Genomic DNA, 25,324 nt, shown 5'->3' on the forward strand with positions numbered 1-25,324 from the left:
CCCCCCCCAGCCCCCTCTCCACGCCCCCCCCAAAACCTCGCGTAAACCACTGCAGCGCATTTCGGGACTGGGAGTAAGTTTGACACTCGGAGGCTCCCGTAGTCTGGCTTTTTTTTTTTTTTTTTTTTTTAAGAACCAAGATGGCGCTGCCTACCGAGTGTCCCATGTGCTATTTCCGGTCGTACTCGGAAGCAGGATTCCCACCTGTAGCTGATTCGGTTGGTGGTGGCAGGCGGTGTGAGGTTTCTTAACACTGCTCCTGGCGGATCCAGTCAGTAGCCAGCATGTCTAACAGAAACAATAACAAGCTGCCCAGCAACTTGCCGCAGTTGCAGAATCTGATCAAGCGGGATCCGCCGGCCTACATCGAGGAGGTGGGAGTGCGATGCGGCGCCGCTACAGACCGGGGTGTGACTGGCTTAGACAGTAGCAGGGGGAAGCAGTGGAGTGGAGCTGGGATCCTGGTTCGCCCAAAGTTCTGCTAGGTACAGGAGTCCCTCGGGAGGAAAGAAAAGGGGTTTATCTCCCAACCTCACAGAGGTGGAGAGACAGACAGCCCCGCCCCCCAACCTCCAACTTCCCTGCAGATTTATCAGCCTTTTCCTTTCAGAAACCCGTAAGTTGAGGAAGTCTGTAACACTTGATGAATTGTATGTTAGAATGCCTTGGGTCGAACATCTGTTCCTGAGAGCCGGAAATGGACCTCCAGACATAGGATTCAAAGCTGGCAGTGGGGACAGTTAAGTGCAGAAAAGGGTACTGGTCTGGAGGGATGCCAGTGCTCTGGAAGTAGCACCGAGGAGCAGAGAGGACACCTACTGGCTCAGCAATGCTGGGCGGAAGAAAACGAGGTAGCAGTGTGTTAGGAGAGAAACAGGTTTCAATAGAGCATCAGAATGACTGGGCTACTTTAAAAAATATAATGCCCTGACCCCATCGAAGAGTTCTTGGTCTGGGGACTAGAGGGGAATAAGGGATGTCCTGGGAGCCTTGTATATTTGTGGTGACTGATGAACATAAAGGGTGTAATGATATTAGTTCTCATCATCTTAAGGCATATATTAGTGGCTGAGCCACGGGTAGGAAGGGGGGAGAAGTGAGATAAAGATCTTAGCAGCAGCACACCGAGTTCTGGGGGCTCTTTCCATACTCCTGTCACAACGGCGGTATGGAGTCAAGAGAGTAGGGTCTTATCTGAAGCATGGAGGGGCGGTAGTTCCTTTTCTTGATTCCTGCTCTTGGAGAAAGCTGGGGACCTAAGAGTTTTGTTTGGGGAAATCAAGAGTTATGTTTTTTGACCATGCTAGGTTTAAGATGTCTATTAGAGATCGAGACAACAGATGTCAGGCAGTTGGAGTTACGGATTTGGAGTTCACTGGACCAGTAAGGACTGCTAATATAAAGAAATATTCATAGTGTCGCTCTCATACACTCACAATTTAAAGCTATGGTCTAGGAATGATGAGTAGATGTAGGGCATGGAACTGAGGCCTGGTAAGTTCCAACATTAGATTGTGTTGTTGTTAGAATTAAACATAATTAAATGAGAAAATGCACATAATGACTTTGGCATATTGCAATTGCTGAGTAAGTGGAAGCTATTATCATTATTTTTGTGCCTTAAAAGAAGATGGTAATTTTGACGGCAGAGTTGTATAGTTGTGATATAATTTACACTTTCTGACCCAATATTTTTCTGCTGCTGCGAGTGCTCATATACACAGAAAATGTAGTAAGGGTCATTTGGATAATAAATGGCAGAATAGATCCAGAATCTGAGTTTTTGACTCTTGCTTTAATGTTCTTTACACCATACCACCTAAATTTCTAATGATAAGGGAAAGGGTCTTTAGAAAAATTTGATGTATCAGGTTTTTTTTTGGAATCTTATTTTGAAGAATGCAGATAAAGAAAAGATGTTTCTGGACACCTTTGCCATGTCTTTTTCTCCGTGCCACTATCAGATATGTCTTAGTACTAAGTAATTTCTCATTTTTTACTGAAAAAGTCATATAATAGGAGGTGACTAACTTATATCTTATTTTCCTATAGTTTCTACAGCAGTATAATCACTACAAATCCAATGTGGAGATTTTCAAATTACAACCAAATAAACCCAGCAAAGAACTGGCAGAGCTGGTGATGTTTATGGCACAGGTAAGATAATAATTTCTGAAAACAAATAATAATAATTCTGAAAACAAACAATTTCTAAAACAAAGACCAGTTGTTTCACAGTTTGCAGAATATCTTTCCAGTAGTACCCAACCTTATTCCATTCAGGAATGGAAACTTATTGTAAAAAAATATTTTTTTGTTTCCGTTTCTTACAAATGTTATTTTCTTCCTGAGTTGAATTAGAAGATTTTGGGGCGCCTGGGTGGCGCAGTCGGTTAAGTGTCCGACTTCAGCCAGGTCACGATCTCGCGGTCCATGAGTTCGAGCCCCGCGTCGGGCTCTGTGCTGACCGCTCAGAGCCTGGAGCCTGTTTCTGATTCTGTGTCTCCCTCTCTCTCTGCCCCTCCCCCGTTCATGCTCTGTCTCTCTCTGTCCCAAAAATAAATAAACGTTGAAAAAAAAAAAGATTTCACTAGAGCTTTTTGCAGAACCAACCAAAGCAAAACTTTCAGACTGTTTTTTTTTTTTTCAAATTCATCATAAGAGCGGATTTTAAACAACATCACACATATTTTACTAATACTGCAAGAACAATGAGAGAGGTCAGAGAGATTAGCATGTAGAATAAAAAAGAAATGATTTGGAACTAGCTACTTCTATGAAACATAGCCTTTTACTCTCCTTTTTCAGAACATCATAAATATGTGCATATGAATTGTAGGAGAGAAAAAGAAACTTCAGAAGAGCCTTTGCTTTGTTACAGATTGGTCACTGCTATCCAGAACATTTAAGTAACTTTCCTCAAGAGCTGAAAGATCTTCTTTCCTACAATCACACTGTCTTGGATCCAGATCTTCGAATGGTGGGTCTAGTATTTGGATTTGATAAATTGTGTTGTGTTTATATGTGCATGTATTATGTGTTTAAATGAGAACAGCCTCAGCTAAACATCTTCTTAAAACATAAATCAGAATGCGTCACGAATTCCTTAAAATCGTTCTGTGGCTTCTCATTTATACTTAGAGTAAAACTCAAACTTATTAACATGGCCTATAAGTCCCTACATGATCTGCTTCTTGCCAGTGTTTTTGACCTCGTCTCCTGTAGCAGAATGCTGCTCTCCTCTCTGTGATCTTTCTGTTCTTCCAGCATGCTAACCCTGCCAGGAAGCTCTTTTCCCTCTTCTGAATACGTGGTTCATTCCTTCTAGTCATTCAAATCTCAAATGCATTAAGAGCCCTAATTATAACTTACGGTTTTTACAATGCTGTATTGATTGACTTATTTTTTAATTTGAAGAGTTTGAGTAAAATTCAGTTCCAACTGGGCAATGCCAAGCTGGAATTGATTAGGAGCAATCCCGTAATGCTGAATTTAATAAATTTATTCATTAACTGGCGAGTTGGAGCATTCAAGCCATTGTCACTGTAGTGGTTGTTATTAGGTCATGGCTGAGATCCCCCTTACCAGCCTAGTGCTCCCATTTCCGCCACTGGTGGTGAATGTTGGCCACTGATGGCCCCAGCTGCCCTCTCTCTGGTGTCTTTCTTCAGCTAAATGAGAGCCCTAGCACCTGGGAGGTTGCCCTCCCAGCCTACAGATTGTACCTGACTAACCCAGAGATACAAAAGCCCGGCTCTTCCCTCAACGTGGGTCCAACTTCATGTTGTAGTTTGTGCTCCAGGGCTTCTCTATGATTGGACTAAAGCTGGTCTCCAGCCAAGGACATATCCTTCCTCAGCTTTTCTTTTCTCTGCCCTGTCCTGCTTTCTTTACTTCCCTTCTAGAAGAGAGCATACCCTGGACAAATCACTGCAATGAATCTGGCTCTGCTGCTAGGGAACTCAGCCTAAGGCATTTTCAGATTTCATACATCTGCTTTTCAGATACCTCTATAGCAGGTAGAACTTAACACAAATATTATGATCACAAAACATATTAATATCCTTTGCCAAAACTTGTACAATGCTAAGTCTAGAGATTCAGCTTTGTTTCTTACTCTTACATTTTCCCAGGATTTTTCTAATTCTACCATTTTTATAATTCTTTAGGATTTTATTAATTTGATTAGGCCCAACAGAAAAAGAATACCATCTCAGACAAGCCAAGGTTTCAGGCTCTGGGTTGCCAACTGAATGACTCTCACTTGGGATGTGGGACCTGGCAGCACAGCCCAAGAGACTTCAAACTCAAACTATTAGTCAAAAGACTTTTACTTATGTCATGAAACTTTTCGAGTCCCTATAGAAGATACAGATTTGAGATTTTGACTATAGAGACCTAGTGTCTTTCCAAGTACTATAATTAGATTTTCTTTAAGTTTTGTGTGTCTAACAGTACCAACTAAACTGGTCTGCAGGCGTTGTTAAATAAGTAATGTGTGTATGTTTCTTTGTCATTTCTTATGGTGATTAATAGGATTAAAAAATAATAGAGATTTCCTTTGCTAGGACACAAAGGATTGAGTCTGTGTAATTAGCATTCCTCTTTAAAGGAATCATTTGGAACAAACTGGTGGATCCTCATTTTAGTTGGTGATGGTGATAACCACCAGTCCTTATCAATTACTGGACTTACTACCTAGTGTGTTTGTTTCTTCCCCAGGACTTTTTGAGTCATTCCCAAGTTTTTGTTCACTCTTTCCCACTTACACAGCTAGAACTGACTGTGTTTCTTAATGGAAGAAACAAAATATCTATGTATATTAACTTTCACTTAATAAAATCAGTAAAATGATTTTTTTATCTTTCTTTGACACTGTAACCTTTTTATGCCTTTTGTTCATTTCTTTTTTTTTAAGCCTTAATTATTTTTAGTCCAAATTGTTATCACCTGGCCAGTGGGAGCTTCTCAGTCCTTTTACCAAAGCCCCTGATATTTTTGAAAGCATCCTTACATTCTGGCAGAAATAGTTCCAAACCCCTTTTTACTGCTTTTCCTGCCCCAAGACTTGGAATCAACAATTCTCCAAGGATTACTGGTTCCATTAATGGAGAACAGTTGGTAGAAACCAAACCTTGGGCGATAGGGTACTCGTGAAAGTCGGTGGTAAGCAGCCGTGCTGCAAGTGCTGTTGGGCAATTCTTGGTACTAATGATACTTCCAAGGAACGCCTTGTAAGGTCACAAATCAGGTTGATGATTCCAGATTATTCTGTTCTTGTTACCACACCTTTCTTACTTCTGTGCATTCATTGATCACATAGGGGTTTGTCATATCTTGACACTTCCTTAAGTAGCCCTCTGTCAGTCACTGTATCAGTTATATTACCCTGTTTTACTTTATTTATGACACGTATCATTATCTGAGATACAACTGTTTAGGTGCTTCATTGCTTGTCTGTCCCACTCCCAGTGTAAGGTGAGCGAGGGCAAAGACTGTACTATTGACTGTACTATTCTGATGCCCAAAATGATGCCTAGTTAGAAGATATCACACTTTCTTGGGATATATGTACTCCATTTTCTCATTTTAATTTCATCATCATTATTTTATAGTATGTTTTCTTTTCCTTCCTTAGACATTTTGCAAAGCTTTGATCTTGCTGAGAAACAAGAATCTCATCAATCCATCAAGTTTGCTAGAACTCTTCTTTGAACTTCTGCGTTGCCATGATAAGCTTCTGCGAAAGGTAAAGGGCAAAATTGCTTCCCCCCCTCCCCCCTTATATCTCCACATTTTCCCTTGCAGTAACATTAAACTTGTAGAGTGAATTCTTGGTATAGTTAATAATTTTAATAGGAAAAAAATTGATGCTTGTGTGCATACAATATGGTGGTAATAGCTAACATTTAATGAGTGCTTGCTTTTTGCCAGCTACCATTCGGAGCTTCTTATATACTTGTTTACTTACAAAATGAGAGAAGGTTCATTATTACTGTTATTTTACAGATGAAAAGGCTAATGCACAAAGAGAGAGTAATATCCTAGAATCATGGGACATGTTAGTGGGGAAGCAGGAGTATAAACCCAGGCAATATGGCTCCAGAACCCAAGCCTTTTCCCACTGTACTATACTGACTAGCTAAATCAGAGCATGGACTGGACACTCATAGCTGTAACAACCCCCAACGGATCTCCCAAAACACTACTTTTTTTTGTTATAAATATTTCCCTATGACTAGTATTTGCTTGTATAAGCCAGCCTAGAAGCTGAAGGTTTGTGAAAGAAATTTACGAAAGAAGAATTTAAGTTTACATTTTATTAACTGGAGGGCCCCTTAGGTGACTCCGTAGGTCGAGCAAATGACTCTTGATTTCGGCTCAGGTCACGATCCCAGGCGCACCCTGAGCCCCGTGGCGCACTCTGCACTGGGCTTGGAGCCTGCTTAAGATTCTGTCTCTACCTCTGCCCCTCTCTCCTGGTTGTGCTGTTTGCTCTCTCAAATAAATAAATTTTTTCCAAGTGTCGGTGATATTTGTATTGCCAGTATCATCTTGCATGCATTAGGGGCTAAGTAAGTGGAGCAACTTTCCCTTTTTTAAATAACAATTTTATTGTGATATAATTCACGTACAGTTCATCTATTGAAAGTGTACAGTTCAATGATTTTTAGTATATTGGCAGAGTTTGCAACCATCACACAATCAATTTTAGAATATTTTTATCCCCCCTCAAAAAGAAACACTCCTCCCATTAGCAGTAGCTTCCCATTTCCTCATCTCTGTCAGGCCTAGGCAGCCACCAGTCTACTTTCGGTCTCTACAAATTTACCTACTCTGGGTATTTCATATGAATGGAATCACACAATATGTAGTATATGTGTATGGCTTCTTTCACTCAGCATAATGCTTTCAAGATTCATCTATGCTGTTGGATTTATCGGTACTTCATTCCTTTTTGTTACCAAATTTATTCCATTATGTGAGTATACAACATTCTGTTTGTCCATTCATCAGTTAATGGACTATTGGGTTGTTTCCACTTTTTGGTTATTGTGGATGCTGCTGCTGTGAATATTTGTGTGGACATAGGTGTGGAAATATATTTTCATTTTTTCTTGGATATATAACTAGGAGTGTAATTGTTGGATTATATGGTAACTCCATGTTTTCAGGGCAACTTTCTTTTACATTTTAGCTGTTGCTTTTTGTTTTGTTTATGGTGTCTTGTTATAGAATGAAAAGTGAATAAAATTAAACTTTCCCCTACATTTGTACTTTTTTCCAAATTACTCATGAGCAAGACTAGAAGCGTTGGTTAACGTGTATGTGTTTTTGTTTTCCTCAGACTTTATACACGCATATTGTCACTGATATCAAGAATATAAATGCAAAACACAAGAACAATAAAGTGAACATAGTAAGTACCCTTTTGTTTCCCATGTTTGCAGCATTGTACCAGCAGTGTATTGAGTCTTCCTTCTCCTCATTTTCTTTAGGTGTTGCAGAATTTCATGTATACCATGTTAAGAGATAGCAATGCAACTGCAGCCAAGATATCTTTGGATGTGATGATTGAACTCTACAGAAGAAACATCTGGTAATATATACGTAATTGTCTCTTGAGAAATAGACTCATATTCATTTAGAATTACTACAGAGCACATACACAAATATTTTTCTTGATCTTGAGCTCTTTAATATATCTGTCATAAATTAAGTTGGAAATAAAAATATAGAGCAATCCAAATAACTGGTAACATTGGCTGCCATTTCTTGAGCACCTATATCTCATGTTACCTTGTTCAACCTTTAGAATAACATAATTCAGCTTATCTGGAATTATCCCCATTTTATAGGTAACAAAACTAAAGTACATAGAGTTTAAGCTTAGTAGCTAGCCAAGGACAGAGCTGAAATTAAAACCTGGATATTGGGGGTGCCTGGGTGGCTCAGTCAGTTAAGTGTCTGACTTTTGATTTCTGCTCAAGTCATGATCTCATGGTTTGTGAGATCAAACCCCATGTTGGGCCCTGCACTGACAGCACAGAGCCTGCTTGGGATTCTCGCTCTCCCTCTCTCTGCTCCTTCCCCGTACTCACTCACTTGCTCTCTCTCACACAAAATAAATAAACATTAAAAAAAAAAACTTGGATGTCAGACTCTCAAATCTGTGCTATTTCTACTCTGCCACTCTGAAAATTTTTAAGTCACTTTATCCTCTGTATGAGATACCATGTTCTGTAAACTTTGGTTTATTGATAAATTGCTCTTGATTCATGTTTTTTGCTTTTCTTATTTGCTAATTTTTATTTTACTATAAAAGTAATATTCATTGCAACAAAAAAAAATTGGAGAAGCTAGAAAGGTTTTTTTTTAAATTTTTTGATAGTTTCACCACCCAGAGATGATCACTGTTAACAGTTTATGATACTGTCTCCTGTCTTTTCTTTAATGTGAATTTTTAAATATGGTTGGAATTTTGCTACACTAATAAGTTTTTATTCATTTTTTTAAACATTTTTTTAAATGTTTTCATTTTATTTCTTAGAGTGCAAGCAGGGGAGAGGCAGAGAGCGGGAAAGACACAGAATCTGAAGCAGGCTCCAGGCTCTGAGCCGTCAGCACAGAGCCTGACGCGGGGCTTGAACTTACGAACCATGAGATCATGACTTGAGCCGAAGTTGGACACTTAACCGACTGAGCCACCAAGGCCCCTGTATTCATTTTTTTATTTCACTTATCTTAAATAGGTTCCTATGTCATTAAAAATTCTTCAAAAAACAAAATCTATCTTAAAAATGGCTGCATAATTTTCTGACAGAAGACTGGGCTAAAGTTTAAATGTTCACCTGTGGTTAACTATTTAGCATTTAGCAATCTATGACTTTTTTTTTCTTCCTTTATAACCCATGACTATTTAAACTGTGGATTCTAACCTGTCAGAAATATATTTTATTGTTTAGGGGCACCTGAGTGGCTCAGTTATGCATCCAGCTCTTGATTTGGTCTCAGGTCATGATCCCAGGGTCACGGGATTGAACCCATCATTCTCTGGGTTGAGCGTGGACCCTGGTTTAAGATTCTCCCTCTCTTTCCCTCTGTCCCTGTCCCACTTACGTGCGTTTGCACACATGATCTATCTCTCTCTCAAAAACAAAAGAAAGAAATATATATTGTTTATTTTGTGCCATTGTCAATGCTATGAAATGCAGTAGAATGAAAATTCACTTTGAAAACCTTCATTTGTCTTACCCCAGGAATGATGCCAAAACTGTCAATGTGATAACAACCGCGTGTTTCTCTAAGGTCACTAAGGTATGTGTCTGTAGTCATTTCCATATGGAAAGTGGAGGAGATGGCTGTGTGGGGAAGAGGTAGCGTAGGGCATGCAGTTCGTGTTTAGTAATGCTCTCTTTGTGCTTGGGCTGCTTCCCTGGTTCATCTGTGCTTTAGAGGTGGCAAATAAAGTTAGGAGTTCTTTAAATGCTTTGTACTAAATGATGCCTTAGTGTTTATTTCGTTTCATCCTATAATTCCTGACTGTTCTTTTGTTGGGCCAAAGCACAGCTGAAAGAAATTTAAGAATATGTTAGACTTTCTGTTAGAAGGGCTACAATGTCACTTTTTTGGTGGTAGGGGGTGGGTTGGTGGCTGGATATAGAAATAAATTCTTGGCAATCTACTTGAAAGATAACAACTATGTAGAGCCTGGATTTTTTAAAATTATTTATATTTTTAGGACAAATAGCATTATTAAAACATTGTTTTAATTGAGAAAAATGAGCCCATATCCCACCAGTCTGATTTTGTTCCTTCAGATCCTAGTTCTGTGCATGAATAATGTGTAAACAAAAGTATTTATTCTTTGTTGTAAGCTGGGGTGAGTCACTGACTTTTGTTCTGATTGGTCTTTAGATATTAGTTGCTGCTTTGACATTTTTCCTTGGGAAAGATGAAGAGGAGAAACAGGACAGCGACTCAGAGTCTGAGGTTATACGTTCAACAGTAGATGCTTTCTTAGGTTTACAGTCTATCAGATTTCATTTTTGCTCTCAGTACAGATTGTAAAATCCGTGACTGCTCAAGTTAGAAAGAAACTTACATGTCGCCTTTATCTTTTATTGTGTTCTGCCATGCTGAGATTTTATCGTTTACAATTTGTCACTTACATTCACTAAGATTGGCTAAAGAACTAATAAAAGTTAGACTCATTCAGCCTTGTTCTTAGTTCCAAAGCTAACCTTTATCTCACTATATAAACTTAGAATGGAAATTGCTGCCAGCATATTTTTTGAGATTATGTCAACATTATAGAGAATTCAGAGAAGGAGAGGAATAACATCATGGCATCTTTAAAAGGCAAAATCAAGATTTATGATGTCATGAAATTTTTTTATTAAACAATATTTTTTAGGGGTGCCTGAGTGGTGCAGTCGGTTAAGTGTCCAACTCTTGATTTTTGCTCAGATCATGATCTCACGGTTCGTGAGTTCCAGCCCCACATTGGGCTCTGCATTAACAGAGTGGAGGCTGCTTAAGATTCTCTCTCTCCCTCTCTGTCCCTCCCTCACTTGGTTGCACACTCACTCGCTCTCTCAAAATGAATAAATAAACTTAATATTTTTTTATTAAAACCAAAATGGAGAAATTCTAAGAAAAAATACCCTTTCCCATTTTAGCATTTTGGTAATAAGAATACTAGAATTTATAATAAGATCTTTTAATTCATTTTATTATTTTATTAAGTAATGTATGAACAATATATTCTTATTGTAAAAGATTTCAGATATTCTAGATACAATAAACGTTTTCTTAACCTTGTCTTATTTCCACTTCCTAGTTCCATCTTCACAGATAACCATCCTGTTTCCTGTGTATTTATATACGGATGTGTGTGTAGTCTTATGTATATATTAGGTCTTTGAAATATACATAAATAACATATATATTACTCTGCAACTGCTTTCTTTGTGTCATATATATAGATATACTGATGCATTTAGATCTTCTAAGTACGTACAGATCTACCTCATTGTTTTAACCTTCACATATTTCAGAATATGAATGTATTATAGCTTAAGCATTTTCCTCATGATATTATTTCCAATTTCTTTCAATTAAAAACAAAGTTGTATTCTATACTTTGATAAAATTGAAAGCAAAATATAAAAGCAAAAATAAGTGTTGCAGTGAAAATCTTTGTATGTACCTGTTTGTACACATGAGCAGATACTTTTTATTGAATTTTAAGTCATGCTCATTTTTTATAGTGGTTGCAGAGCATAAGTACACAGAAGTCTTTGAAAGGTTTACCATTTGCTTCTGTGCAGATTTTCCTTGTTTACAAAGTAGTCTCTTCTTCAGGATGAAGGACCAACAGCAAGAGACCTGCTAGTGCAATATGCCACAGGGAAAAAAAGTTCCAAAAACAAGAAAAGGTTGGAAAAGGCTATGAAAGTGCTCAAGGTGAGACTCATACCTGGAAAATGTGGTAGGAGTGATTAGACTATAGAATATGGGGTTTTTAGTGGAAGCTGTTAAGAATTTGAAATGAAGAAATAGCATTTCTGAAAGACTTAGAAATGTGTGATGAATTTTTAAGTACTAGTTTTTTAGGTGACTAAATGTTTTCAACTCTAGCAAAATCTATACCTTGAATAAATTAATTTGCTTATATTCACTTTTCACTTGTCCTAAGCAAGATGACCTATATTAGGGTATTTTTGCTAAACTTACCTTCTCAGGAGAGTACACAAATAAAATACATTTTAAATTTTGTTATATTTGGTTATTCTGAAAACTCATTAATTTGGCCCTTCAGTGTTTTTTGGTTTATATTTCTAAATTCCTTTAAGTCTTAACAGGTGCTATTTGCTGGAACATTCCTGAGGTTTAATGTTAAAAGATAAAAACCACCTTTTGTTCTAGTTGAAAGAAAGGTTTTTGGAACGGATTTGTTGTGGGTTCCCCGCCCCCAATAGTCTGATGTAATGTAAATGTTTTTCCTCTCACTTTATTGCAGAAACAAAAAAAGAAGAAAAAACCAGAGGTGTTTAACTTTTCAGCTATTCATTTGATTCATGATCCCCAAGGTACTATAATTATGACTTCCCAAGTTCCTTTTTGGCCTTATCTCTGCCTGTTACCAGGGAATATAAGATCCCTGGCACTTACTAGACAATCAGTAATTGTTTAGTTGTTACTGGTTGGGTATAACCAATGTGGAAGAATAGCTCTTTGCTTCATGTCTTTAACAACAACATAGCGCTAGGACATTGTACTTGACTAAATGAAAAATTGATAGTCTTTTGTTGGTGCAGATTCTGATTTAGTAGGTCTAGGGTGGGGCCTGAGATTCTGTGTTTCTAGTAAGCTACCAGGTGGACCCACTACTGCTGGTCTGCAGACCACGCTTTGGGAGGCACGCTCTAGCGAACTGTTAAGTGGAGCTCCAAACAGTCATTCAAGATGTTGATGCTAAAATTTGGGGGACTTAAGACTTGACTTTGAGCACCATTGACAGTATATTCACCTGTGTGTGAATCTCTTCACCTTCCGTCATGCTGCTGTTCTTACCATCCTGGTTTAGCAGAGTGTTCTCAGGTTCAACTGTACCAGTCACTGATCTAACTGCTACCTTTCTCTACACCTGTTAGACAATGTTGTATAGGCTGTGGACTTACAGTGGACTTCTCTGATACTCTCCTTTCCAGATTTTGCAGAAAAACTACTAAAGCAGCTAGAGAGCTCTAAAGAGAGGTTTGAGGTGAAAATGATGCTCATGAACCTCATCTCCAGATTGGTGGGAATTCACGAGGTTTGCATTCCATTATGTTTCTCATTTTGGTGAATATTAGAAGTAGAATCATTCATAGTAAAAGGAAAGCCATTAAGGTAGAACTGTGGCTTACTTTTATCTCTTAAAACCACTTAAACCCATATAATTTACAGAAGAATAAAATCTTTCACTCTGAAAATAGCTGTTTTTATAATTTTGTTTTCTTATCAGTAAGTACGGATGTTAAATTGTGCATATATTCAGTTTATGGACAGACTGTTTTGTGTTCTGTGTTTCTACTATTTGTTTTGCATATACATTTTTCTGAGCCAACGTAAACTGGATATTTTTATTGATTATTGCTACATTTTGCAGTTTATTTACCTCTTTATAGCTTTCCTGACTTTCAGACCACTCTGGTAAGGAGGTTGTCATGTTTGCAGAGTTGAATTCTCTTGTCATTTATTTCATACTGAATTAAATTACAGGAGCTCCTTGGTGGTATTGTGTGTGTGTATCTATACACACACACACACACACACACATACACACACACACACACACACATACACATATATATTGTGTGTGTAGATCTATACACACACATACATACACACATATATACATATGCACACATATATGTGTACACACACATTATATATATATACACACACACATACATACATACATACATATGGTATACACATGGAAACTTCACACATACTCATAGACTGCTGTTGTAGAAAAGGAGAGATTTCCAAAAAGTTAGACCACTGAAGAAATGGCCATTGAGGTTGTTGCCTATCATTTTGCTCTTGAGATGTACTGCTCTCTACATCATGGGATGTGTTACTTTCTTCAAAAAGTTTTTTTTTTTTTTAAGGAAAAAAAAGTAAAACAGGTTTACTGAAAATCTAGCAGTGTCGACATACATTGTTAAAGATGAAAGTACCCATGAATGAAAGCATTTGTTCCCTTTTCCTAAGACTTAACATTTTAGTGAATAGAATGCTTTTTCTCCATGAGCTGTAGTCCAACAGCAGGATTACCAGGTCAATTTATGTTATGTTTGTGCAGAAATTTCCTGTCAGACCTGAATTTGAGCTTGATCGGAAAGCAGAAGTGATGTGTAACTTAAGCATGGTTTGTTAGAAATGATAACTAGAGTTTCACAACTGACTGTAATTGAGCGTCCATTTTTATATTGAACGTAAATCTTCCTTGTTACTTGTCCGGTCTTGGTTTTGCTCTGTGGCTAAATAGAAAAAAATTAATTAATTTGTTCTGATATGATGAACTTTGAGAAAGAGCAGTCCATCTCCATAGTTTCTCTTCCTGAAGTTCAAGATTACAGCTGGTTTGGTGAGCATGTTGTCATATATTTAAATGTCAAATCACTATGTTGTACACCTGAAACTAATATAATATTGCTCGTGAACTGTACTGCTGTTTTTAAAAAAAGAATACAGTTGCTTTAATAACTAGATCCTGTCACTTTTATTTAGGTAGACTCCAGAGTGCTAGTGCTTTCTCCCTAAAATATAGATCTCAGAGTAATTCCTCCAGTGTGATTGGACTGGTGTCCAGTAATAAAATGAGAACTGTAGGGTTTGGGTGATGAAATTATACCAGGGGCGCTATTCAGATTTGAATTACTCTTTTATCCCTTACTTTGAAGTCTTAATATCATTGCTTTTCCTTCTGGTAATCCTTTTTATCTTTGAAGACTTAAAAAAAATTCGTTCTGCAGCCACACCAGTTTTAAAAGTAGAAGAATGTTACATTGGGTTGACTTTTCCCCTCCTCTGGTTTATTCTGCATATACTTTCTTCTTTCTTGATATAATGAGGATAGCAGCATAGGCTCCCTTTCCTTGGGTAATACAGCACATCAAATCGTCTTGGGGCATGAATGCTTGTTGAGAAAAATCAAAAGTAAAAAATGATCCCCAGTTAGTTGAACGTGATGATAAAATTGTGTTAGGGAGAAATGAAACTCTACAGCTGCAGTTACGTAAATATTAAAGTCAGTGCATTCTTTCTGCAGCTTTTTCTCTTCAACTTCTATCCCTTTGTGCAAAGATTTCTGCAGCCCCACCAAAGAGGTAAGCCTCCCACTTGCCATTTTCCTTTGGTGGCCTTGGGTTTAGAGTAGCCATCCCAGTCTTTTGTTATGTATTTATTAAAGAATTAGGAGTGTGTTTCAGAGAAGGAGAGAGAAACCCTTATGTTTTCTTTCCCACAATCTGCTGTGGGTTAATTGTTCTCATCAAGTTAACAAGGTTATTTTTGGAAAACAAAAACTGGATTCTTAAAGCAAATCTTTTTGTAATACCATGAATACTCAGGTAGAAAATTGTGAAAAAAGAAATCTGACCTTCTACTGTAACTTTGTAATAGATATCAGGATTTTATCTTATTGTTATCATTGCCCTCGTGTATTTGCACATAAAAACAACATAAGAGCAGGAAAGAAGAGATGGTTGTTTTGCCTTTAAACTTAAACCAAGATAAGAAGGAAGCCAGCATTTGTTAAACATCTAACCTGAGCCAAGCTCGGTGCCGTGCCACGCACTGTGCAAAGTGCTTTACATACAGCATTTCTTCAGATCCTCACTTCAATCCTGCAAGGTATAGAAATAAAAAAGACCAGGCAAATAAATGGCAAATTAGGATTCACCTCACTTTCTTTTGCCTAATTTATACTGCCTGCCCCTTTCAAAGAGAATGTGTGTTTGTATTTATGTTCGTAGTCATTCATTCATTTAGTGATTTCTAATCTGGGCACTGAGTTAGACACTCAGAATTTCACAGTGAGCATGAAAGAGTGCCCTCACCTTTGTAGAGCTTGCATTCTAGAGGGAGATCCAGAGAGTACTATGTGTCCAGTGTCCAAGTGAAGATAAGTCTTTTGAGTAAAAAGAAAGCAGAGTTAAGATGATAGGGAGCACTGGGGTAGATTCTAGTTAGATTATGTCAGGAAAGACATTTTGATAAGGCAGCAGTTGAGCAGGGACCTGACGGAAGTGAAAGAGTGAGCCATGCAGACACCTGAGGGTTGGGCGTTCCAGCTAGACTTAGCAATAGGATTAAGGGCCAGAATATGCTTCCCATGTTTGCTCTTAGTCCTGAGAGGCAGAGCAATAAACTGACTATGATCTTTCTGATCTCTTACATTTTTAGAGGTAACAAAGATTCTTCTGTTTGCTGCCCAAGCATCTCATCACTTAGTACCCCCAGAGGTGAGAACTCTTAAACCTTATTTCTGTCTGCATAGCAGTGCCACTATTAAGTATATCATGGTGGCTATTCCCACAGAGATTACTGCTCCCCTGTGTCACTTTTCTTCAAAGTGAGAAGAAGAGACACTACCTCTTAAGGAGATAGATACAGAGGTTTAGTTATAGAAACTGAAAAAAAATTTTTACTATAGAAAAGCAAAGTTTGTTTTAGAGAAGTTGTTGAGAATTCTCACTTTAATTGCCAAATCTTGGGAGATCAAGAGTTATCAGTAAATTTATAATGAATATTTTTCAAAGCTGATCATTCCTTTCTTTGATTAAAATAGCATTGAATTGTCCTGGGTCAAAACAATTTTTTAAATCCATATTGGAAAATAATATTGAAGGGGAGCAAAATTTAATCTGAGGATAACCAAGAAGCCTGAAACCCAACATACTTTTATCTGTCTTCCTCAGTCTTGATTCCTTCCTACTCCCAAAACGAAGATGGAAGGCTGGTTTTTCACTGTGAATCGTCTGTTGTCCCTTAATCCTCAAGTGTTTGAGTTGGTGGAGACATTTTATCAGCTCTCACCTTTCCTTTCTTTCCCGATTCAGATCATTCAGTCATTGCTCATGACTGTGGCCAACAATTTTGTCACCGACAAGAACTCTGGGGAGGTCATGACAGTAGGGTATGTAGAACGTGCCTGCAGGAAGTGGGTATGTTTTCAATGTACGGTTGGCCCTAGAAGCCCTATAAAACCCAACTTATGTACCTTTGATTTGGTCTTTTTTAGGAAACCTTAGACTGACCCATCTGTGATTGCTGTTTGGGTTTTTTAAATTCATTTTCCTTTTCTAGAATCAATGCTATAAAAGAGATAACAGCTCGATGTCCTCTAGCCATGACTGAAGAACTTCTCCAAGACCTGGCTCAGTATAAAACACACAAAGATAAGAGTAAGTTGCATGTTATTCTCTAGATCAAATATCGAGTGACTCTTTTTTCTCAGTAGCCTCTTTGCTCTGGAGTTTCTTTTCTTTTCTTTTTTAAAAAATGATTATTTTTGAGAGAGAGCACATGTGCTCACACGTGAGTGGGGGAGGGCAGAGAGAGAGGGAGAGAGAATCTCAAGCAGGCTCTGCACTGACATAGGACTCAATCTGTGAGTCATGAGATCATGACCTAAGCCTAAATTAAGAGTCGGATGCTTAACCGACTGAGCCACCCCGCTCTGGAGTTTCTAATTAAAGGTGTTATTTTACAGATGTGATGATGTCTGCTAGAACTTTGATTCAGCTCTTCCGAACACTGAATCCTCAGATGTTGCAAAAGAAATTCCGGGTAGGTGAAATATGCATATGTTGATCTAAAGGTCAGGGTCTTAGAAGGGGAGAATAATTTCCTACAGGATGAGTTTTAGTGTTTGTGATGCTTCGGCTATGAGTATTGGTTAATTGTATTCTTTAAGCTCAGAATACAATTGATTGAATACCATTGTCTCAAATATTTTGTAGTTGGCATGTGCTCTTTGATGCTGACTCTTTTTTTAAATATATATATATTTTTATTTATTTATTTATTTATTTATTTATTTTTAATTTTTTTTTCAACGTTTATTTATTTTTGGGACAGAGAGAGACAGAGCATGAACGGGGGAGGGGCAGAGAGAGAGGGAGACACAGAATCGGTAACAGGCTCCAGGCTCCGAGCCATCAGCCCAGAGCCTGACGTGGGGCTCGAACTCACGGACCGCGAGATCGTGACCTGGCTGAAGTCGGACGCTTAACCGACTGCGCCACCCAGGCGCCCCTATTTATTTATTTTGAGAGAGAGCATGTATGCGTAGAAGGGCAGAGAGAGAGAGAGAGAGAGAGAGAGAGAGAGAGAAGCCCAAGCAGGCCCTGTGCAGTCAGTGCAGAACCCAACATGGAACTCAATCTGACAACCGTGAGATCATGACCTGAGCGGAAATTAAGAGTCAGACACTTAAATGATTAAGCCACCTGAGTGCCCTTCTAAGAACCTTATTAAAAACAATTTCCTTTCCTTTAGGGTAAGCCTACAGAGGCCTCCATAGAAGCAAGAGTGCAAGAATATGGAGAATTAGATGCTAAAGATTACATTCCAGGAGCAGAAGTTCTAGAAGTTGAAAAAGAAGAGAATGCTGAAAATGATGAAGGTTCATTTTCATTTTACCATTTTCCAGGATAAAATCACTCCTGTACTGTATTGACCTTGAAATCTTTATGTTGATTGAACACTCATTCAGCAGATATTTATTGAGCAAGGACTGTGTGCTAAGCACTGTTACAAGCATTGGGGATCAAAGGGCATCCATCGTTCCTACACTTAGGAAACTTACATTGTAGTGTAGATGTCTGTTCATATCCTCCAAGGAAGCTGCTCCTTATCAAGATCATACGGGGCACTTGGGAACGATAATGGCTTTTGGGTTTTTGCCTAGAAAAAAATAATGAAGGTTAGTCATAAACAGTCCTCCAAGACTCCTTGGTGAAGGAGAACACTTGGTGAACTTTTTGAAGAATACTGAATTTCCAGAGTTAGTGTTTATTACCTTGGTTGCTAGAGTCCTATCTTCTTCCTGTTAGTTCATTTGTTATATTAACAAAACTTTTTAAAGCGTTACTGTGAGCTAGCCACTGTCAATATGAAGAAGAATGATATGGTCCCTGCTCTTGAAGGCTTTTCATAAATAGCTCTGCATGAGCAAAGCCCTGAAGTATTTAGGAAACTATTATTAATGTAGGTTACAGGGTGGGATATAGCAAGATACCAGACTAGACATAGAATTGGGGTCTTATCGGGTGTGGTTGTATATATGCTATACCAAATAGCTGAGACACTCTAATGGGGAACAACTGAAAAATTGCAAGTGTCTGTGATTTTGAAAGCTTACTGTGACTCCATTAAGAACTAATACCTCTTCATTGAGGTATCTACCAGATTCCTTCACATCCAGAATCTATGACTTCAGTTGTCTGAATGATTGTTGCTCACTAGTTTCTAAAAACATGTATAAATATGCTTAGATGAGTTGTCAGATACTTGCTGTGTGGCCAAGATAAATGTACAGGTGCAATTCTGATGGACATGGTTTGGTGGAAAGATCATGGACTCTACAGTTAGACATGATTTTCATTTCATCGTAGACTGCGTTTTCTAGCAGTGTGGCTCGGGGCAGGTAACTTGTATGGTCTGTTCCTCTTCTGTTGAGTTGTGAGAGGTAAATGATTATAAGATTTTAGCTCATGGTAGATCATGGTCAATGTTTATTATGCATTCCATAAAGTAATTAAATTGATGTGGCTTATTTAACAATAAATATTGCTTGATTCTTGGTCAATAGAGCTCCACTGACTTTGATTACCTTACTTTTGCTTGATTTATTTCAACTCCCCCTGAGTACTAACAGTGTGCTGCTTCTCACACAGATGGGTGGGAGACCACCAGTCTCAGTGAGGAGGCAGATGCCGATGGTGAGTGGGTTGATGTGCACCACTCTTCTGATGAAGAACAGCAAGAAATCGTAAGTCCTAAAATTACCTTGTGCAAGTACGTCACTTGGATGTTTATTAACACCTAATTCATGGTGGGCCTTGTTGGGGTTCTAAGCTCTCACTTGAGCTAGTAGCTCTTTAAACCTTTGTTGTGTGTTTTCAAGTCCAAGAAGCTCAACAGCATGCCCGTGGACGAGCGGAGAGCCAAAGCTGCGGCTGTTAGCACTAGCCGAGTTTTAACTCAGGAAGACTTCCAGAAAATCCGCATGGCCCAAATGAGGAAAGAACTTGACGCTGCACCAGGGAAGGCCCAAAAGAGGAAACACATTGAAATAGATAGTGATGAGGAGCCCAGGTAAAACGACACATACACCAAGTCTTCTTCAGTCAGCTCATGTGACGATGAAAGTGTTACGGAAAGGAGTTCCACCCTTGTTTCATATTGTATTTGTTCTTCACCTCAGGGGTGAGTTACTTTCTCTTCGGGACATTGAACGCCTTCATAAAAAACCAAAGTCTGACAAGGAGACAAGACTAGCAACGGCAATGGTAAGTGAGGCATATCGTTCCCTTCAAACAAAAAGCAAATAAGCTGAAAAATTAAATAAAGTGAATAGCCACAGAACGGCAGTGTTTTATTTTGATGTTTTAAATAAAGGTATAATTAACATAGAGTAAAATGCACAGATATTTGGTGTTCTGTTAGATGAGTTTTAACAACTAGATAACCATGCAGCCACCATCAAAAACAAGATGTAGAACACAGAAAGGCAATAGTACGTGTTCTGGTATCTGGGAGGCATCCAAGCTATTAGGAAAGCAGGGGAATGTTTAATAGTCACTAATGAAAAGCCTCCGGCAAGTGCTGTGGCTATGATTGCACATTTCCAACATTTCCTACTGCCTACTATTTCCGCTTTCTTTTCTATACATTTGTTTTAGGCACCATCCCATACTGGTTCCACGTCACCCTGTGCATTCATCCCATTTGTACTGAAACCTGATTAGATAAGTTTAAAAATCCATGTTCTTTCTTCCCCACCTTTTCGTATTCTATCCCTCCTTCCTGAAATGCTCTACCCTTCCCCTCCTTTCTCCCACCATGAATGCCTTGATCCTATAATAAACAGTTTACCTGTCTCCCTTTCTAGGAAGCTTCTCTGACCTGACCAGCTGAATTATGACCTTTTCTTCTACTGAGCTTCCCTTGCCCCATTACAATATATAATGGTCATTTCTCCCCTGGACTGAGTCACTGGAGAGCAAGGACTGAGTTACATCAATCGTTTTTGTCCTTGGCACCCAGGAGAGTGCCTGGCACGGAGGAGACACATATGTGGATCAGATAACTCTTGAAGTGTTTTTTTGTGTATGCTAATAGGCTGGGAAGACAGACCGAAAAGAATTTGTGAGGAAGAAAACCAAAATGAACCCATTTTCTAGTTCCACAAATAAAGAGAAGAAAAAACAGAAGAACTTCATGATGATGCGGTATAGCCATAATGTCCGGTCAAAGAACAAGCGTTCCTTCCGAGAAAAGCAGGTGAGTTCAACTTGAAGTTTGATTGGTTAGAATACTGTTGTCATTTTAACACTTCTTTACTCAAAACAGAGTTGTGCCTTTTAGGACCTTGTGTTAGCATTAATGGGGAGCATTATTACAGAACATGGAGAGGTGACAAGTGGTCAGGGCATGTAAATCCTACACCTGACTTGGCTGAGATTCAGCTGTGTGACCAAAGGAGAGTCTCTTTTCCTCCTCTATAACTGCAGGAGTGGAAGCTAGATGGCCCGTAAGATCATCCCTGTGCTAAAATTCTTGACATTGCATCTGTGAAACATAATATCAAGATCCTTCCTAATGTGCCCTTTTGCAAAACTTTTATGTTTACAGGTTTTGGGGATTTCATTTTATCCATTTGTGGTCTTTTATATGTAGTCCTGTGTGACTCAGTTGCCTTGCTTATTTTATTTGCTATAATAAAACAAATTCATGTTTTCGTCTCTTTCTCTACGGAGGGTGTACCAGAGTATATTTTAAATATATTCTGAAGGATCACCAGGAAATCAAGTTAGGACGAAACAAGTGTTCCTAAGTTGCTAGCCAAAGATGAGTGTGCCAGACAGACATGTTAATGGCCAGCTTTCCAGGGCAGTGTTTCATTTGTGCGGCCACCCAGGCAGTAGTAACTGAATTAAGGTGCCATTTAAAATCTACCTATCTGCTTATTTAATCTTTCTAGTTCTAAACTATGTCCAACAACATCATGTAAATAACAAAGTGCCAGCATTTTGAATAGAGGTTGTTGAAATCAAGGTGAAAAGAAAGGTGCAGTTTCAGATTATAAATACCTGAATTTTTGCCAATTCAATTTAAATTCATGGTTGAACCGGGGCGCCTGGGTGGCTCAGTCGGTTAAGTGTCCGACTTCGGCTCAGGTCATGATCTCACGGTCCGTGAGTTCGAGCCCCGCGTCGGGCTCTGTGCTGACCGCTCAGAGCCTGGAGCCTGTTTCCGATTCTGTGTCTCCCTCTCTCTCTGATCCTCCCCTGTTCATGCTCTGTCTCTCTCTGTCTCAAAAATAAATAAAAGTTAAAAAAAAAATTTTTTTTTTAATAAATAAATAAATAAATTCATGGTTGAATTGATTCAGTCCATTAGCTTATCCTTCAGCAGACCTTTGTAAGATTTGAGGGTGGAGGAAATAGAATCACTGAGTTGCACCATGGTTTGTTCCTTCTTTCATTATGCAGTTTTTGTGACCTTGCTACATTTTGTGACAGTGTTCCCCTGCTTCTTACTTCCTCTGTTGTTTTACTGAGCCTTTTTTGGCATGATTTGGAAGCCTTGATTTGGAAGCCTTGTTTTGTGCCTTGCCAGCACCTCTAGAGTCATGAAGCTCCTCTCTCAAAGACTAAAGAATTTTTTATTTAAGAGTTCGTTGGACATATGCACTTGTTGGTTCAAGAATGTTTTTTCCTTGTTCTCCCGTTTTCTTGCCATTTGGAACCAAAAATTAATCTGAATTTCTGTTTATGTGTCCTTGCTCTATATTTTCTTCAAGGTCTCTCTGTTATAAAACTTAACTCTAGGTTCCTAATTTTCTTATTCTCTCCTTCACTCTAGACCAGCACTGCCCAATAGAAATTCAATACAGACCACATGTATAATTTTAAAATAAAAAAGTAAAAAGAAAAAGGTGAAATTAATTTTAGTAATCTTATTTAACCTAATATATCTGAAATAGTATCATTTCAGTATGTAATCAATATGAAAATTATGAGTGAGATACTATACCTTCTTGTTTTTGAACTAATTGATATCCAGTGTGTGTTTTACACTTGTGGCACATCTCAGTTTGGACTGGCTATTTTTCAAATGTCCAAAAGCCACATGCAGTTAGGGGTTACTGTATTGGGCAGTGCAACTTTAGAGCATCCCCAAAACTGACCTGTGACCCTAAAATAGAAAAGCTCGTTCAGTTTACCTTTTGTGTGCGTTTTTTTTCTACTCACACAGAACACTCCTAACATTTATGGTCACCAAATATGTGGTGATTTTTCCCCCCACACAAGCAGTTCTCTGCAGTACTGGCTAGTGTCCTACAATTTAACTCAATTCTGACATTGTTTTCCTAGAAATAGTGTCAGATCCCACAGGTTAAGGGCTCAGCCCCATGAGACTCTACTCGCCACCTCCCCAAGTGTTCCTCCCCCACCCCCCCCCACACTTCAGAAACCAGTCTCAAGCCCAGTGTTTCTGACTAGTCACCTCCTCCTTGGTTTGATTAATTTGCTACAGCTGCTTTCAGGACTCAGGAAAACCGTTACTTAAGTTTACCAGTTTATTAAAGTATATGATCAAGGATACAGATGAATAGCCAGATGAAGAGATACATAGGGCAGGGTCTGGGAGGGCCCCAAATGCAGAAGCTTCTGTCCCTGTGGAGTTGGGGTACATCTCCCTCCTGGTGTGAATGTGTTCGCCAGCCTGGAAGCTGTCAGAACCTCACACTACAGGGTTTTTTTTTTGAAGGCTTCACCACATAGGTATGATCGATTATTCATTCTGTACCTAGCCTCTTTCTCTTCTCTGGAGAAGTTTGTATGTTGGGGGGCAGGGATTGCTGAAAATGCCAAGGTATTTTTTTTTTAATGTTTATTTATTTTTGAAAGAAGACAGAACATTACTGGGAAAGTGGCAGAGAGAGAGGGAGACACAGAATCCAAGCAGGCTCCAGGCTCTGAGCTGTCAGCACAGAGCCCGATGCGGGACTCAAACTCACGAAACTACAAGACCATGACCCAAGCTGCAGTTGGCTGCTTACCTGACTGAGCCACCCAGGAGCCCTGAAAATTCCAAGTTTCTAATCATGGCTTGGTCTTTCTTGGACCAGCCCCCATCCAGGAGCCCACCTAGTTGCCTCATTAGAACAAAAGATGCTCCTAGGGCTCTTATCACTTAGGAATTTACAGGGGTTTGGGGAGCTCTGTGTCAGGGAGAGGGTCAAAAACAAATATTAAAACAAGATGCTCTTATCACTTAGGAAATTACCAAAGTTTGAGGAGCTCTATGCCAGGAACCAGGGGCAGAGACCAATATGTATATTCTATTATCTTACACACCCAAGCTTCCTCTGGGAACGGAGCATCACATTTCATACCCCTTCTGTCCCTTGGTGATATTTTATTCTAAATAAAAGGGTCTTACATGGCTTGAAAGTGTACATGAGGTCTTCCTGTAAATTTTTAGAATATTCTCATAGAATATGTAAAAAAAGAGGTGAGACTAGAAAAGGCAGGTGAAGCACATGGCAGAGAAAGAGGGGAGGATGGATCTTCCAGTGAAGCCTTAGGAAAGGTAAAGGAAGAGGAGGGAGAATATACTTTTCAAATGATGGCATTTGAAGGGAGAAGGAAACTGAGATACGTGTGAGAATAGCGAGTAGCCTGTGCTTTATTACAAAGTTTAATGAGCAGAATTAAGTCCGTGTAACCTTGGGTTACAACAACATCATTAGCTAATGTACAGTTCTTACTGTAGAGCTTTCCATTTTTTAACTCTGTTAGTCAGTGTGCAACAATATGAGCAGGTACTGTGATCTTATATTTTATATTTTACAGATGAGACTGTAAGACAGATGAGTCTGAGAAATACCTCCTCAGCCATGAAAGTTAGGCTAAAATGAACTTGTTAATTTTTCTACCTTCAGTATCTATCCTCGATCTCTTCTATCTACAAAGACATTCCAAGACCCAGATATAAATAAAGGCAAGGAGTCAATACCTTAAAATCATAAAATCCAAAAAGCTTGAACATTTAAGATGTAGAGTAACTTCCACCCCCCAAACATGCTTTAACAAAGCAAACAAACAAAAACACATACCTTGTTGAAATTCAAAAGACGTCTTAAAAATTTCTAGGAACCAAAGAATAGTGCTTGAGAGTTCGTGAAATAGTATCTGTCACACACCCAAGACACACACACACTTAATCATCTCAGGAGGATTTGTTGACCGGAGTCCATTGTTGTACGTCTCCATATAACCAAATTAGTATAATGGGGTACCCAAGAGTTCCCATGTTTAGATATTTTTTCTTATGTTACAGCTGGCACTACGAGATGCACTTTTGAAAAAGAGAAAAAGAATGAAGTAACCTCCAAGCAAGTTTTCCATTCCAAGAAAAATGCTACATTTGTATCATTATTTTGAAAATTAATCAAGAATGATTGTTTACATTAAAAAGTCCCAAAGTACTGTATTGTGAAAAACACAGTAAACTTGGTAGCAACTTG

General features: G+C 38.6%; 1 protein-coding gene across 1 annotated transcript; it reads left to right on the forward strand.

Moving 5' to 3' along the window:
* Positions 1-137: 137 nt before the first annotated feature.
* SDAD1 (SDA1 domain containing 1) lies at positions 138-25,324 on the forward strand. The gene is made up of 22 exons (XM_011281730.3): positions 138-374; positions 2,053-2,157; positions 2,882-2,980; positions 5,639-5,749; positions 7,349-7,420; positions 7,500-7,600; positions 9,261-9,318; positions 9,919-9,993; positions 11,368-11,469; positions 12,026-12,095; positions 12,717-12,820; positions 14,828-14,885; positions 15,964-16,022; positions 16,620-16,696; positions 16,867-16,964; positions 17,273-17,349; positions 18,061-18,187; positions 19,461-19,555; positions 19,691-19,881; positions 19,991-20,075; positions 20,908-21,069; positions 25,138-25,324. Exons 1-22 carry the CDS (start codon positions 285-287, stop codon positions 25,183-25,185), a joined length of 2,064 nt encoding a protein of 687 aa, XP_011280032.2. The 5' UTR covers positions 138-284; the 3' UTR covers positions 25,186-25,324.

The sequence above is a fragment of the Felis catus genome, chromosome B1 (genome assembly GCF_018350175.1).
Source record: "Felis catus isolate Fca126 chromosome B1, F.catus_Fca126_mat1.0, whole genome shotgun sequence".
NCBI classification, from domain to species: domain Eukaryota; kingdom Metazoa; phylum Chordata; class Mammalia; order Carnivora; family Felidae; genus Felis; species Felis catus.